This window comes from Coloeus monedula (assembly GCF_965178545.1).
Source record: "Coloeus monedula genome assembly, chromosome: 17".
NCBI classification, from domain to species: domain Eukaryota; kingdom Metazoa; phylum Chordata; class Aves; order Passeriformes; family Corvidae; genus Coloeus; species Coloeus monedula.
Genome location: NC_138797.1, coordinates 3,078,008 through 3,095,357, shown reverse-complemented (window position 1 = coordinate 3,095,357; position 17,350 = coordinate 3,078,008). Strand labels below are relative to the sequence as shown.

Sequence of the window (17,350 nt, the reverse complement as noted above, 5' to 3'; positions counted from 1 at the left end):
ATGGTTTGGGCAGACAGCCCCTATCCACAGCACACAGCAGGAATCTGCCTCCACTGAGAGTTCCCTCTAGTTCAGCTCCATCAATGAAAAAAACAACCACCCTCTTTTTCTTACAAAGACTGCTATGCTATATTAAGATGTGATCAAAAGCAAAAATAAGATTCAAAGAGAGTGCTGGCAGAAAAAGGATTTTGGAGGTGTCAAATACGCAGTACTACACTTGGTAGCACCACTCCCTCTAAATGTGTTCAGTGAGTTACACCACAAACAGCCCCAACCCATTCAACACAGCAAAGGAGACAAAACTGACTTGGGTTTTTTTCAAGTTACAAACTTTAAAACACACTAAGCTTGGTTCTAAGCTACATTTAGCCCTAGTGTCCAAGCAACCAGGACAGCAGGGGTATCTCCACACTTCAATGCAGCAAAGTATTAGAAGCATTTTCAGCTCTTGAAAAGAGACAAATAAATTGTTCAAGAAGCCTTGGAAAAAAAAAAAAAGCCTTAGCTTCCAGCAAAAAAACATTCTAGAAAAGTAAGTAGTTCCATAAAAAAATAAATCTCTCCTCTTGTATATTGTCTCAACAAAAGAATTAGTATGCTTTCCCTTAAATGAAAATATAACAGCTACTGACACACTGATTATTAGCTCTCTGTACCGAGTGGACAGCACTGAGACAGTAAATCAGGATGAACATAATACACCAATTTATTCAGCATAGCCAAATGTTTGAGCAAGCACACACTGAAATTTAATCAAGAAGCACCTGGGAAATCCTGCCCTGTTCATCATCTACCTCCAAATAAATCCTAAAATATATGTATATGTGTAAAATACACACATGTGAGAGTACAAACCAGTTTTGTGTTAGGGTTCATCTGTGCACACAGGATTAAAACAGACACAAGCACTACATCACAGACATGGATGTCCTGGTACAAACCCAGCAAAAGGCAACAACAATGAAGGGATCAGAGCATGTGACATGCAAGAAGAGGCTGGGAAAGCTCAGCCTCAGGAAGGTTCATGTGGATCTTATCCATGTCCATGGGAAGGAATAAAGGAGATTGCCCAGAGAAGCTGTGGCTGCCCCTGGATCCCTGGAAGTGTCCAAGGCCAGGTTGGATGGGGCTTGGAGCACCCTGGGATAGTGGAAGGTGTCCCTGCCCAGGGCAGGGGTGGAACAAGGTCTTTAAGGTCCCTTCCAACCCAAGCCACTCCGTGATTCTGTGATCTCCTTCTACAACAAAGAACTGACACCACTCAGTGTTCATGAGATTTTTGGAAGGTGAAAAAGAAGTAGCTCCACTGATTTTATTCAACACGTGTTCATGGATGACAGCTAACATCTAAACAAACCTTCTTGAGAAGTTATCATTTGATACTATTGAGAAATAGGATCCAACCTGAAAACACACTGCCCTCACATCACCTTTCACCAGGAGATCTTCAAATATTTCACAAGTGCTCATTAAGCACCCCCAAACTCCTGAGAGACAGAAAAGAAACAAGGATGAAGTTACAGTAGGCTTACATAAGACATGGAAAGAATTAACTTCCCTTAGGTTATAAAACAAGGTGGGGATAGAGTTTGGAACAGGGAACCTGAGCCTCCAAATCCCTGATCTAAGCACAGGACCAAAGATTCACCTGCTCCCTGATGGAGCATCCACACAAGGCAGAAATTCCCGGGAGTGTGAAAAGTGCTGTGAAGGGAGCACACTTGCCTCACAAACTGCGTGATTTCAGTGCAACATTCAATGGGCTGCTTTGTCACCAAGGAGAGCTAAAGTGAGCTAAAAAGGGCAAGATTCCATTCTCACCTGTGAGATTACCAAATACAAGCATGGTGACTCAGAGTACTTTGATTTTCCTGGAGAAGCAGGAGCAGTCAGAGAGCTGCAATATCCTTAAGTCTGAAAGAATTAATTAACAGTGAAGTATCATAAGGGGCTGGGGGAGGGGAACCTTGATTCATGCTCATCTTTAAATACATTTTCTTTAAATCATTTCCTTGTGCAATTACACATATATTACAGATAATGTTCTTGTACTCGATTTGCCTTGCTGTAAAACAGCAACATAAACATTTTCCTCCTCCCTAATATCTTTGGAATCAAAGTTATCATCTAATGAGAGGTATCCAGGGGAACAGTATTCAATACAACAAGTAATTTTTCATTGGTATTTACTTCCTCTTTGAATTATTAAAGGCAAGGAAGAGAGTAGAAAGAGCCAAGGTCAATTCATACATAAATATTTAGCTTGGAGATGCAATTCCTGCTTCCATTACTTTGTTCTATTTCATTACTGTGTCCTATGGACATGTACTGCCAGGAAACTGCAGTTTGAGTTTCCAGGTTTTTGTCTTGTACTGAGTCCCCATAAAAGAAAAGTTCCAAGTTCCATCAGTTTCTGAACAATTAACCAAGTTCCCATTCTGACAGACAGGCTAAGAAGTGACAGCCCTGATGCCAGTAGAGTCTCTCTCCATGACAGCAAAAACCAAATTTCTTAATCCCACCATGTTTCTCCCACATTTTTGCAACTTGCCACAGGCTTCTTCCGCAACACGGAGTCATGGAATTGTTGAGGCTGGAAAATACCTCTAAAATCATCAAGTCAGACTCTTAATCCAGCACTGACCAAGCCACCTTTAACCCATGTCCCCAAGCGCCACATCCACACACCTTTTTAAGTCCCTCCAGGGACAGGGACTCCACCACTGCCCTGGGCAGCTGTGCCGATGTTTGACAACCCTTTCCAGGAAAAAATGTGCCCTAATCTCCAGTCTAAACCTCCCCTGGCCCAGCCTGAGGCCGTTCCCTCTCCTCCTGTCCCTGTTCCCTGGGAGCAGAGCCCAAACCCCCCGGCTGCCCCCTCCTGTCAGGGACTTGTGCAGAGCCACAAGGTCCCCCCTGAGCCTCCTTTGCTCCAGGCTGAGCCCCTTTCCAGCTCCCTCAGCCTCTCCTGGGGCTCCAGCCCCTTCCCAGCTCCATTCCCTTCCCTGGGCACGTTCCAGCCCCTCAATGTTTTGTCATGGGGCCCAGAGCTGTCCCCAGGATTCGAGGTGAGGTCTTCATCAGTGCCCAGCACACGGGGACAGTCACTGCCCTGGTCCTGCTGGGGTTTTTCAGAGATTTCAAGATCCTTGGGGTGCATTCTCAACAGAATTCCCTAACAGGCAGCAGCCTCTGGCAGGCCTGACAGGATGCACTCGTGGCTGGTTGGGATGAGCCCAAGGAGGAGAAGAACAAAGTCCATGAGCTGCTGGCAGCCCAGCAACACAAGGAGACCCCCTCCAGCAGGGCTTCCCTCCTTGTACCAACAACTTGGCATGAACCACCACTCTCCTGTCTTCCCTCCATCAAACATGTACAAAAGTCAAACTTTCAAGACCAAAGGCTAAAAAAAAAAATCTGCTAAAACATTTTTAACCGCTGATATTTTTTACTTTTTTACTTCTCTTAACAGAGTTGTTACAGGGGAAAGTTTAGAGGTTTCCTAAATAACTCCAGTCACCCTGGCAGCCTCAGAACAGGAGCTGATCTGCAGATTTACTGGGCACATTCTGTGAGCACACAAACACCTGCTGCTGTGCCACAGTCAGTTCCTAGATTTTCATTTAACATAAATGGGCATTGCAGGAACACAGCAGGAATGAACAGCCACTAAATGCCTTGCAAAAGGAGAGAGCAGTCAGCAAAATGGATTGGAAGCCTGAGGGCATGAAGAAAAAGGAGAAAGTTTTGAAGAAACTCATTATAATTTGTTCTCTTTAAGACTACAATAATATAAATGCTGAGAACAATAGCAAAAAAATACAATTGAAGCTGATTTTCAGAAGACATTAATTCCCTCAAGTTGACTGATAAATAACAGTATTTTCTCTCCTCCTTTTTTCTTTAATGGCATTCAAATGATTCAATTTAATTGCAACAGCATTGGTTTCCCCACCCAGCTTTCTACTACTCCAGTCAGTGAGCAGAGCACAGGGTGACCTTAATTGTGTACATGATGCTGATTTTGATTCAGACAAGAAGTACAAGCGCACCATGCAGTAAACACGAATGTAAAACCATAAAGCCTCAAATCCCAATTCATTGTGGTCCAACTGCCTCCTAAGCCACAATAAAATTCCTGGCAGCCCTTCATGATCACCTCAGAGAGGAGCTGCCTGCACAGCTCCACAGACATGTACCACCAATAAACTACAGGTTAAGTTTCCAGACTTCTGTCCTAAATTCTCATAAAAGAAGGAATTTCAAGTGCCATTTAGTTCTGAACAATTAACTAAGTCACCATCCTGACACAGAGCCTGAAAAGCAACAGCTTTGTCTTCCTGCGTGAATTAGATGCCAGTGAAACCTAAATCTATGACAGCAAAAAGCAAATCTATTGATTCCAACACACTCCCCTTGAACTTTTGTGGCTTGTCATGAGCTCCGTTTCATGACATAGAATCATACAATTGTTTAGACTGGAAAAGCACTTTTACTCCACCCAAACAGGCAAACTTCTGTTCATATCCCTGCTTTATCATTTCTGGGGTAATGACAAAGTGATGAGAGCAAGGGGGTTGCAGTGTTACACACAGCAGCTCCTGATTGCAAAGCAGCAGCAAAAGCCCCACAGTACATTCATGCAGCCAAAAGAGAAGCCCACAAATTCCTGACCAGCTCAGGTGATGGGCATCCCTGCCACAAAGGAACACGAAGAAAAAAGGAATATTAACATCAATAAATAATCAAGCTTTCTCAAGGGTATTAGTTGTGCTAATAGAAGGTTATCCAAAAAACCCTGTGCCAATCCTCTTGCAGGTCTGACTGAAAAAAAAAAATCACCCAATCACACACTTCTGCCACAGGACCTTTTGATGTTTATGCAAAAAATGGATGGCCCTGACTGGAGGAGCAACTACTCAATATTTTGTTTTATTCTTCCTGTTAGCTCCATGGGCCCATGCATTATTTACAGCACGCTATGCAAACTGAGCTCTACGGAGAGAATTATTAATTTCCTCTCAGGTTTCTCCACAGCTATAGAATTTCTGGGCCTCCACCAGCATTCAGACACACTCATCACCCCACCTCAGAGCTCTGTGTTCAACCCTGTCCTTTTGAGCACTCAAAGATTAAGGATTAACCCATGCTAACATCACATTCCCCATGTGCAGCTCAGGGATTGTCAGGATCCTGCATCAACCCCACGCACAGCAAACACAGCAGCCCTGACTGCAGCTGTGACATTTAATTCCCTTTTGGGGGCCTCAGCTCATCCCCCCCACAGGGTAAGAGCTGATGTTCTGCCACAGCTCTCCAACAGCTCACCCACGAGCACTCGTGAATTCTGATACAGAAATAAGACATCACATGCTTAACACTCCTCCTCTCTCTGACTGGTACGTTATGTGCTCTTTAGCACCTACAAACCATATCCTGCACTTATAATTGGGCTCTGTTGTTTTGTTTGGGTTGCTTTTCTGTTTGCTCAGAGGTTTTGTCTGAGGTTTTTTGTGGATTTTCTTTGTGGTGTGCCGAGCTGGTTGGGGGCTTTTTAATCCCACGCTCACTATTTGCCTGCAGGTTAGATAAAGTCTGAATGCAGATTTGGGGGTGAGGGGGATTTGGAGGGGCAGATGATGCAATCTTGCCTTCACCATGATGCTATTGATATTTAACAGATAGGCAACAGATAATCAGATTAATTAAAGAACAGCAGAGAAGCATTAGTACTTGTTATCACTTACACTTATGCTAAATAGAGCAGCATCTTTTTTTCCTCAATATACCTCCTCTTCTTTTCCCTCTTCAACAGCACTATACGAAAGTTAGAAATTCAGAGGAAAAAAAGCCAGCAGTGGATTATTATTCAATTTGCTTTCTTATAGAATGCACCACTTTTTCACCGCTCTAAAAAAAAAAAAAGTCAATTATTTTGTCCTGTCCAAATTAAAGTGGCTCAGACAGTTTCCACCATTTCCTCTGGGACACAATTCCACAGCCTCATGGATCTGCAGTAAGATTTTCTTAATGCCCAGAGTAATTCTTTTCTTGTCTTTATCTTACTCTATTCCTTTCACTGTACATTAAATATTTCGACTTTAGTCCCCTTCCTTTCCTCTGAGGTACTCTCCCCTTCACAGCTCCATTCTCAGTTACAGTCCAGAAATTAAATGTATTTAGATACTGTAAATCTTTGCTCAAAAGAAGAGAAAGTGCTGTCACTTTTGTGTACTCTCAGTGCTTTAATTTGTCACTCCTGGAAATAAGATGATGCTCGGGAGGAATATTCCAGGCAGAAAAAACATCCTGACATATACTTTTTAAAATACAAACACAGCAGGTGGCATATTCTGCCCTGAGTGCAGTTGCTGCTTTTCAAATCCATGTTCTGTTTGATGCAAATATGCCATCAATTGTCAGTCAGTCCTCTCAAAAATCTCAGCATTAATCACTCCCAGATTTCCCTCATCCACTCAAAAAATCACTCGTGTACACCTTCACTCTGGATCTACATTGCAATATTATTCAAGATTGGTGCTAAATTCCTGCTTGAGATTCTCAACTCTGGCATTTTTTAAAGAACTGGAAATGCGAAAGTTTACCATCACTAAGAAAAAACTTATAAAGGATCTACTTCTACATTTTTTCCTTAACTTCAATGGGAATTGCATCTGAAGTCTGAATCTGATGAGTGATCCTTATGCCACCCCCTACTCGAGGAAGAGCTCTATGGGGAACCCAAACTGGATAACCCAAACCCTCTCCTGTACACTCTCTGGCAATTTGAGCATGAATTACACTTGGCAAGCAGGATGATAAAAGTTTGGGGTTCATGTTGTTTCAGGTTTTCAATACCTGCAAGTCACCAACCACTGGGAATTACACTAATTATATATATACACTAATCTAGTATTTCTTTTACCTAAACACTCCTTTATGAAATATTCTGTTAGCAGTAACAGCTCATCAGCATGGAAGAAAAACCTCTTAAAAAACCCAAGCAAACAAATCAACCACCAAAAAAACCCACACCAAAAATCACACCAAAACCCAGGAGTGATTCAATATAGACAACTGCCAAGTGACCTTCAAAAACAACCAAGTAACACTCCAAATATTACTTCCCAGCCATTATCAGAAATAGTTTTGTATTACTAGGAAATCAAAGTGCAAGGGTAAAGCAGATGCCCAGTGCAGCCATACCCTGTATGTTAATTTTTTTTTTACAATAAATATGTACAGGAATATTAATAAATGCACTATAGAACATTAAAATCTTTGGCCCATGGAAAAGCCTTATAATAAAAGATGCAAAGTTGAGTGATTACTTTAAATGGGTTATTTTTTCTTGGTAAGTTCATTTAAGGACAATTAATTATACTTTCTTATTTTCACAGGCTCTGGCCTTGGCAGTCTCCAGGGTTATCCCTGTGCCAACAGAGACACTGTGTTTATTTCCAAGCTTTCCACTTCTCTGATCATTCCTACCACGTGCTGATAGCTGTTAGTACATACACCATCTCCCATGTTTTAATCATAAAAATATTTACTGTTTGCATAGGAAACCCTATTGCCAACAAAAAATTTATTCAGGAAGCTGGGGAAATGTTTTAACCAACATTTGCATAGCAAAAAAAATCCTTTTAAAATGATTTTTGTAAAAAAAACCTATTATTTTTCGCTTGATCATATGGATTTATCTTCCCTGATTCACACTGGAATGTCTGAACCTCAAGAACTGCGGGGAAGCCCTCGGTTTAGAGCAGCTCTTTTTCAACAAAACTATTCTTCAGATCATATTTGGGGGAAACTTTTCAAGTGGGCCTGGATTTAATTTCTACCAATGAATAAATTTCCACCTCCCAAAATGAAATAGTGGGTGCAGTTCAAGCAGGCAGCATCTCTGTCAAGTACAAAATGCACGTGTTTGTGCACAGGAGTGCCATGGAATAAGTGGGATGCTGGCAGCAACCCAGCCCTCCTCTCTCTCTTCACCTGCCTTGCCAGGCAGGACAGCAGCAGCAGCCTCAGGGCACCTTCCAGAGAGAGAATGAGTCAGTGCTGGCAGCAGCAGCCAGACCACAGGGGCACAGAGAGCTCAAGCCACCCATCTGAAAGTCAAATTCATCAGATGATTGCACCCTATGCAGTCAGAGCTATACAAAAAGTCTGCCTCAACAGTGAAAGGCTCAAAAACAATTCTTTGAAGGGAAGAAGCAAAGATGAGCAACTGATTTTTAGGTGGGTGACGACTTCTGGATGTTTAATTAGGTTTGGCTGCTGCACAAATTGAGCCACATCTGGCTGCCTGGCACAGGCTGTGACCCAGGCCCAGTGATGCACTGAGGTACCCAGAATATCCTGATCAGCTACTCTGACACAGGCAGCAGTGTTCTTCAGAGCATAAATCTATCAGGCTTTTTCTTTTACGTGCTTATTCCTTTCCATTACTGAAATAAACAGTGTGCAACTGTCATGTGAACACATCAGCAGAGCTATGAAACACCAGCTGAGCTGGAAGAACAACAGGGAGAACTGCTGCTGGCATGGTTAAGGCTCTTAAAATATTAGCAACAAGCAAATATAACAGATAAACATACACTTTTCTAAGCAAACCTAGAATAGGCTGCTGGTAAATTCAATATATCCAGTCAGTTTGGTTTGGGAAGAGATGATGCTCAATCAGTGTGAAATTAAAGGCAAGAAGTAGGTGTTGCATCCCAGGTTTCAGCCTAAGGAGCAAAATTTACAGCCATGAGCTATCTCACAATGACTCTGGTGGACAGTTAGCTTAAATAAAGGGAGATTCTGTCAGTGCCAGCCACCCTTCCCAGCCTGAGAGCATCCACCAGCCACTTCAGAGCTTTATTTTATGTCTGCTTCCTCACTGTTTCTATTCCAGCAAAGTCCCCCTTCCCATCTCTCTTCATACCTGCTCTCTTCCTACTGCTGTAAATTTACCATATTGTCCTTCCCATCACATTCTCCATCACTAACCCCCACCCAAACACCAGGATCCTGTCAGCTGCCACCCTGTTGCTTGACTATGGCACTGCTCATGTTTCTGCTGCTACTTCTGTTTCTCTCATACAACTGCAAAGAAAACATTCTTCAGGATATCAAAAAACCCCAGTAATTTGTGCCTCTAAAGCATTCAGCAGTTGGCTCCTCAAGTGTTTCAAAGTTACTACACAACAAAGCTATCCCTTCTGGTTTAATAAACAATTAAGAGGCAAAAGGGAGTTTCTATTGAAGAGGCTCATTAGGAGAGATGAGTTGGGACCATTAAAAGCTGGCAATTACCTCTCGAGTCCAGAATTAGAAGTACCAAGCACTTTCATTCAGCCACTTGACAAACACACCCAAGCTAAAGGCCAGACAAAGCAAAGAACAGAATTTTATATAGATAAACCTCTTTTCAACACCTCCACACACGGAAAAGACCAGAAATAGCTCATTAACTTTTATCTTTGTGCTTTTCTACAGAAAAAAGAAAAAATTAATAAAACCTCTTGATACCAACCCAAAGCAGTGGTGTGGAGTTACATGCACACAACCTCTTGGCTCAGCTGTTTGGTGTTTTTTAAACCTACCTCTCAGCCACACACCTCTGCAGCAACATCAAAGCCATGAAATATTTCCCTGAGAAATGACTGACTGGGGTAGAAATACACTACACTTTATGGTTTCAGCAGCAACTATTTCCATTAGAGCACTGAATTCCCACCTAGAAATGCAGAATGAGATTTGGGCTGCCTGAACTAAGTGGGTACATGTTGACAGCAAATCCCTTTTCTGGAGAAACGAACCATCAAGCTCAGCAGCTTCCCATCTTGCTGACAGAAGTGCTCTTCTGCTTATCCAGCAAATGCTGCCACAATTCCAGTAAATATGTCTAAAGGAAGGAAAGGCCCATCTATAGAGCAGCCAGACTGCTTTAATTGCCTTCTTCCTCCCCTGCTTTGTACCCTACTTCTACTAGTTGGTCACAACCACACACATTTTTCACTTCTACAAATCATCATTAGCTTCTTAAAAAAACAAAACCACATGGCACCATTACCATCCCCAACTCCATATTTTCCCTTAAAAAAAGAGAACCTGAAAAAGATCCACTTCACAAAGTTGTTTTATTACCTTCTTTAGGATGGTTTTTTCCTCCCCTCTGCTATTGAGGGCTGAGCTTTGAGTCAGTACTAAGGGAATGAAGATCCACACATGTTCAGATTAAGGTAACAGCAACAAATTCAGCAGTACTGAAGTCAAAAGCAAGATATTCCAATAATATCCCCAGCCCAGCATGAAGCCCTACTTCTGCTCACACAGGTAATGATGCTTTTTTCAAATTCAAAAAGGGAAGGATTGATCCTCAACACAGAAATGGATAAACTCTGGCTTAAGTGGTAATGCTCTTGATTTTGTTGTTCTTTACAGCACTGCAGAGGACAAGAGTGGAGCAGCCCTCCTTCACTCTACAGCAGAATTCACAGCCAGGAGCTGCTTTCCCAGAGATTCAACACAGTCACTACCAGGAACAAAGCTGAGATTGACAGGGATGTATGTGGAAAAAAAAAAGTGATAAACTATGTTTCCTGTGTAAAGCCAGATCTGAAGCCGTTTCAGCTAAGAAAACTTGAGATATGGGACAGTTTGAGCACTTCCAGCACAAAGGGAACAGCATGGCTGCACAAAGAGCTTTGCATAACTGGAGTGTGCTCAGGCTGCAGCACTGATCTGTGCCCACACAACATCATCAGCTGTCAAACCCCACAGCCTTTCCTGAGAGATGAACTCAAAAATACCAACGAACAAGAGCCAGGTCCCATCCTCCCAAAATTCCTAAGCAGCTCAATCACTCTTCAACCACATGAGCTGCACCACTTCAAACGGCAGCAGAATTCACCAAGTCAGTTTGAATTCCCGAGGCTGCAGTCCCAGGAGGATTCTGCCAGAGAAAAGAAATCAAGCAACTGGCCTTGGATTGATTTACAAGCACTAGTTAAAAGAAAACAAGAAAATCAGAGGAGACCAAGCACTAAGTAGGTTCTTTCTTCCTGGGGTTTCTCGTCCTGTTTTACCAGGTGGATACACTTCCCAGAAATACATCATCTTTAACTGGGGCATTGAACAACACCTTAACAGCCTTCTTTTCTCCAGAGGTCCTTGGTTTCTTTAGCTGACTTATCAGCATTTTCCTCTGGAACATGTAATGTCCTGTCATCCAGTGTACAAAGTATTTGGCATCTCTGAGCTGCAGTGATAGATCGGATGTATTTATTGGATATTAGAAAACAAGCAGGACTGATTAAATGATGCATAGTCTGATTAAGACACAGTAATTGTCTACTTTACCATGAAGATGTATGATCTTTAGGGCTCACAATAATGAGTCCTAGAAGGAATTGCTTGTTACATAATGAAAGATAGGACCAGGCTGTGAGAAGTCCTCACTGATGCCATCAACAACATGCACCACCTTTGTGTGCCTGTTCTCTTTCTCTGGCTTTGCCTGGAACGGCATTCAAAGTTAAGAGACAACACCAGGCCAGGAAGGTGGTAGGGCAAGATGCAGGTAAGGATGTCTCCAAAAAAGCAGAGACCATCTACATGAAGGTACATCCAAGTAGTACCATCCAGCACAAACAGGGAGAACACCACCTAAAGCAACAAATAAGAAAACTGGGAAATGTGAGTGGATAAAAAAGTGACTCCAGGCCAAATATATTGGCTTAAATGAGCCAAGTAATGCTGCTCTGTAAAACGTTCAAGAAATACCATAAGAGCCATATACCATCTTCTTATCAAGGATATGAACATAGAGCCAAGAAATGTCAACCCACAAACCCATCCTCAAGGAAGTGGAGCCCTATGGTACTGAGGCAATGGGAGGCACAGAAGGTTTCCTGCATCACAGATGGAGACCTGGACTACAACTTGTTCCTAGCAGCAGGTGACCCCTGTATGCTGCTGCTTTTTAAAATACATGTAAGGAAAGTCTCATCTATGAATGTACCTACGAGCATATTTTGGAAGCTCAGTCACATATTTAATCTGTGCGTTACAAGGCACCGAGGAAACAGACTGAAGCAGTTGCCATAAAAAATTAAGGAATGTCTCTCTAAAAAGACAGAGGGCTTTATATAGCAATGCACACACACATCCTGCTGCTTGTCACCCAAACACCAGAAGAGTTTGTGGAGATGTTCACCAGGCTGGAGGATTTCTGTGGCAAGCTCTCGTCAGTGAGCAAACCCATGTATACGTCAATCAGATTTTGGTAGGCAGATTTCAGACAACATCTGCTATTTTTATTCTTTTTTTTTTAATTAGGGCCACATTAAATCAGTCTCAAATTTGCCCATTGCCAAAATATTTAAGCTCCAATGCACACCTCTCCATTGTACATTCAGCACTTTCCATTCAAGCAAAGAACAATACTTGCCAATACACATCGTGCACCTCACTTATAAAATCACAATGAAAATTACCAGAGGCATAAAATAACTATTATGATAAATAATGAGCTTTAAAAAAACCCATACTATACACACAGAGAATCAGAGACACTGATCCTTCTGTGCTGAATGTTATTCAAGAGGATTGTCAGAGCAATGCTGAACAGATCAATTTATTTCCCTTTCTTCTCTCCACTTAACTGGATTTCATATATAAAAGAAATTGTTCCTATAAGAAATAACCCTTGTCCGTGGCTTTCGAGGTTCAAAGCCTCAGACCTACATCTTTACTACTGTTCAGGTTTCCATGGCAACAGATGATGGTGCCTCCTGAAAAAAATATACTTTAATATTCTACAGTAAGTGCCCCAAATCATTCTCGTAATATTAATGAAAACTAGAGCACGTGGGCCTCCACGAAGAGCACAACAGACTTTAAAAGTACAATGAAACAAGAAAAGCGGAGCTCAGGGACTTGCAGGAGGGTGGATGGTTGAAAGGGCTCCGCATTTGTAAAAGAGAAGGATTATCCCTCAGAGATTCACAAACGCCTTTATACACACAGTGACCTTTCGTTGCCACCGTCGAAAGAGGCAGCTTCACATCATCACCTCCTTAGGATTAATTGTTTACGTATTAGAAAACAAATCGAGCCAGCCGGGGATAAAAATAAAGTGGAATTGTGGCACTAACAGCTCCCCAGAGGGAGAGAAAAGTGATTATTGAGTTAAATGGCTGCATTGTTAACAATTGCCACACAGAGCAGCTCCCTCAGAAAGGCCCGTTTTTCACCGCCAATTTGCTGACAGCAAAACCTGAGCAAATGAACTCCTACTAAATTAAAGCTTCCCCAAAAATTTCCTTGCAGTTTGCTCCCTTTTCATCTTCTCTCCTCCCTGGACGAACCCTGTGTAATGAACTCTCAGCTGCCATAACTTTACGATGTGGCAGCAGCCTCTGGAAACAGCCAGCTACACATCCAAGCGCTCGGGAGCTCTGCCAGCAAGACAAGGAGCAGGATAGGGGCAAAAATTAAAACAAGCACCCACATAAGAAGAAAAACAAGTGTTAAATAATCTGATGTTCAGGTCAGCAGCCCCCATGTAAACCCTCTGTCCTACTTTCTGCCCCAAATGCTTTTTCACAGCTGCAAATGACAAATCTCTGTATTTATCCCCCCGTTGTGTTAAAAACCTTCACAAAACAGACAATAGTAAAGTGTGCAGCAACTACAAGAATACCCCGCATGCTTCAGTCGGAGAAAAACTGCACACGTACTTTCAGGAGAAGAACTTCCCTGTAAGTAATGCTCCTTCAGCTCCAAAATCCTGGAAGAACTGGGAACAACTATCATTACCTGGTGCTACTTCTGTGTCTCGCATGGAAAAGTAAAGCATTTAAATTAGTAGCTGACCCTAGAGCTGACAAAAAGTTTAGAACCTCGAAAAGCATATGCTCAGTTACAAATACATACAGAGACTGCAGGGAAGTGGAAGTAATTACTGGCGAGAAGAGTTATAAATAGAGTCATAGAGAAATTACATAAAGAAATGAGTGCTAGCCAGCTCCCTCAGTAGGAAACGAGGTATTCCAGGGAGAAGCCATGAGCATTCTGCTATCTCTTTGTAGTATTCCTAATTTTACAGTGGGGACAAATCACGTAGGAACAGAATACATTTCATCTTCACTTGTGCCTTTCCTAATTCCTAATCCAGCGATCACTTAATAAATAAAAAAAAAAAAACAAACCCCAGCCAACAACTTGCAGAGTGATTTTTCGGGATGTTTAACAAAAGGCGGCTGTATAAACGCAGCAGGCTTTGAAAAATAAACGGAGATGGAAGGTATTTGCTTCCTAAAAGTTATGGAGAGAGCACCACCTGATGGAAGCTGCGGAAAGACGCCGATGGCTGGAGCAGCTCCAAACTTCACCGAATTTTCAGGGACAAAGTGCACCTGCTAAACTTTGCTTTTTACCATTAAAAAAAAAATCAAACCAACAGCTATAGGGATACAAGCCAGACTAATACACTTCACACTAGATATTTAGTTTAAGAGCAGAAAACTTTCTTCTAACTTCAGTACTACAAGCAGCTCAGAAAACATTAGTTATTAAAATCAGTGCCTCTTACTTTGGATGGTAGAAATCACACTCAAATAAGAGAAAAAGGGATACTAATCATTAAAAAAACCCTCACAGTCACTATTTCCAACTAACTGAACTGATAATTAAAACAATATTTCATGGCTTTCCTATAAATAATTGAAATACGTTACATTTTCATGCGTTTAGCTCATATTACATTATCTCCCTCAAACACAAAGTGTATTCTGCCCCCTTAAAACTTTGCTATTTTCACAGAACACTCTTCTTTCCAAGCATCTGGCTAAATGATTCATCAAAAGCCCAGGATCTGATCTCAATTGATATGACAAGTGTCAAGAACACAAAAACAGTTGGAAGGGAGAGAAAAGGGGGGGGGGGAATAAATAGCTCCACATATTGCTTACTCAAGGAAGCAGCTATTTAACTAGGTTAGATTTCCCAGCCTCTCTAATAAATCTGTGCTTTGTGCAGTTGCCTAGCAATGTAAACAAGATCCTGCTGGTGTCAAAGCGAGCCGGATTGATGACAACATCTCCTCCGCCGAGGGTCTGCCCGGCCCTTCCAGCCAGCCTTGTCTCTGAGCCCAGCCTGCACCCAAGGGCTCGGGGGAAGGTGGACACGGTGTTCATCATCTCCAACACGCCGCTACTGCTGCTTTAAAGCAGCGAGACAGTCATCTGAGCTCTCGGTCTTACCTAACAAAAACCTGCTTGTGTTTGAGATTAACTCAACTTAGTTTCGTGCCTCCAGCGCGCCTAAATCACAAGCACTGAGATGTATCCCTGTGTTCCCTAAGCAACGTAACACGGGGAAATTTTACTCGTCTTAAATGTACAGATAGGTAAAAAAAAAGAATTTTAAAACTAAGTCGAAAGAAGAAAACTATAACTGTTTAATTCTCAGCATGAGCACAAACCGCAGTGAGAAAATTAATGTATCGCAAGATCCAAGAGAAAAACAAGACCAATGTAGCTTTGGATTACCTACAAAACAGCACAGGAGGAGAAGGCAGCTCTATAAGCACCTGTCATCTTCAAGTAATTCAAACTATGCCTAAAGAAACTCGTAGGAGGAGGAAAATAGCCAGCTACTATTACTGTACACATGCCAGGGAGCAAAGTACTCCTTAACATCAGCAACGGAGAAAGTGACAACTGGGAAGGAGCCGATCCGAGTGGCTGAGCCCCCCGAGAAAGTTCCTAGAGCTGGGACATGCAAGTGGTGAAACAGCTGCCCCTAAACTTCCCAGCCCAAGCCCAGAGCCCTTCCCTGACCGGAGGGAAAAGGCAGGGCTCTCCCCGCGCCGCACATCCCGCAGGAGCCAACTCCTGCCCTGGGCTCGCGAACGCTCTTTACCACCAAAAAACGCCTCACATATGAGAATCCCAGAATAAAGGCGATGCTTTCACCTCTTGCCACACGCAACTTTCGGAGAAGCAAGCTCCCCTGGCCCCCAGCCCCGGCGCTGTCCCCTTCCCGGCGGGACCCCGCAGAGCCCCGCACAGCCGGGCAGAGCCCCTCGCATCCCCGGCGCCTTCGGAACCGGCGGGTACCGAGGCTGCTCGCTGCCGCTGGCCAGCGCCTTCCGAGGCGCCTCCATCCCCTGCCGCTCCCCGAATGGTACCGAGAGCTCCCTGCGAGGCCGCGGGGCTGAAGGCAAGGACGAGACGAAGAGTTCGGGCTGCCAGGCGAGCTGCCCGCGACGGGGGCACCCGGGGGATGGAGGAGCGCGGCACCGGCCGGGCGGGCACCACTCACCTGGGAAGACCTGTCCGTCCGCCCTGGGCAAGAGCTGCAGAAGAAAGACGATCGCGGCGACGCCGGTCATCCTTCCCCGGAGTTCACCTGCCCTCCCCGCTGCCGCGGAGCCGCTGCCTCCCCGCCAGTATCCCCCGCATTGGTGGCTCTGCGCGGCGGCGGCCCCGGCAGCCGGAGCCGCGGTGCTGCTCGGCGGAGCCGCCGGAGTGGCGGCGGGCGGGGAGCGCAGCGGGGCGGGCGGGAGGTGCCCCCCGAGCCCGGCGCCGGCCGCGCCCGCGCAGAGCCGGATCGCTGCCCCGCCGCGGCGGGGGCACCCCCGGTCCCCTCCCCCGGGAGCGGCTGCCTCCGCGGCCGGTGGGGAGGGCTGGCTTTGGGGGCTTTGAATCCCTATTCAAGCCCGGCTGCGCACACGCACAGCGCCCCGCGGTAGCGGCTGGAGCACAGCATCGCGCGGCGCAGCCAGGTTTGCTGCTCCTGCCCTGTTTGCAGCGGGGATGGCGAGGCAGCGAAGGGGCTGGCGTTAAACGGAGGGCTGGGATTGGGGGTGGGATTGGGGCCGGGAGCGGCGCGGGGATGGGATGGAGAGAGCGACCCTCTGCTGGAGCCAAGAAGGAGACACGGCAGGGGCTCGGGGGGCCTTTGATGGGGCGGCTGCTTCGAGCAGTTCACAGGCACCTACAGATGAATTAAGCAATTTCCATCCTTACTCACTTTACTTTCGAGAGTTCACTGCTGAGCACCGAGTCACACCGCGCAATGGGCACTCCCCTAGGGCTTGGCCACAGGCAGGGAGACAATTCCAGGCACAATTCTAAGAATTGCTGTCCACAGGTAACTTCTTGACCCAAAATCCATGGCTGTCTTAAGGGAGGGGGGGGTGCGTGAACCAGGGCCCTGAATAGGGAACAGATCAACATGGATCAGTCACCTGAGCTGGAATTCACACAGGAGGAGAGCAATCACCACGCGGGCAGAGCACCAGCACAGCGGGGCCAGCTTTGGGCATTCACCCAGCTGCCAGCGG

General features: G+C 44.5%; 1 protein-coding gene across 1 annotated transcript in view; it reads right to left on the bottom strand.

Moving 5' to 3' along the window:
- The window catches only part of PTPRT (protein tyrosine phosphatase receptor type T), a gene marked incomplete at both ends in the record, with an annotated part of 423,019 nt that extends 406,623 nt beyond the window's left edge, over positions 1 to 16,396 (bottom strand). Inside the window, one exon of the mRNA XM_082292624.1 lies at positions 16,327 to 16,396. Coding sequence (XP_082148750.1) covers positions 16,327 to 16,396 — 70 coding nt within the window. The remainder of the gene's footprint in view (positions 1 to 16,326) is intronic.
- Positions 16,397 to 17,350: the final 954 nt, after the last annotated feature.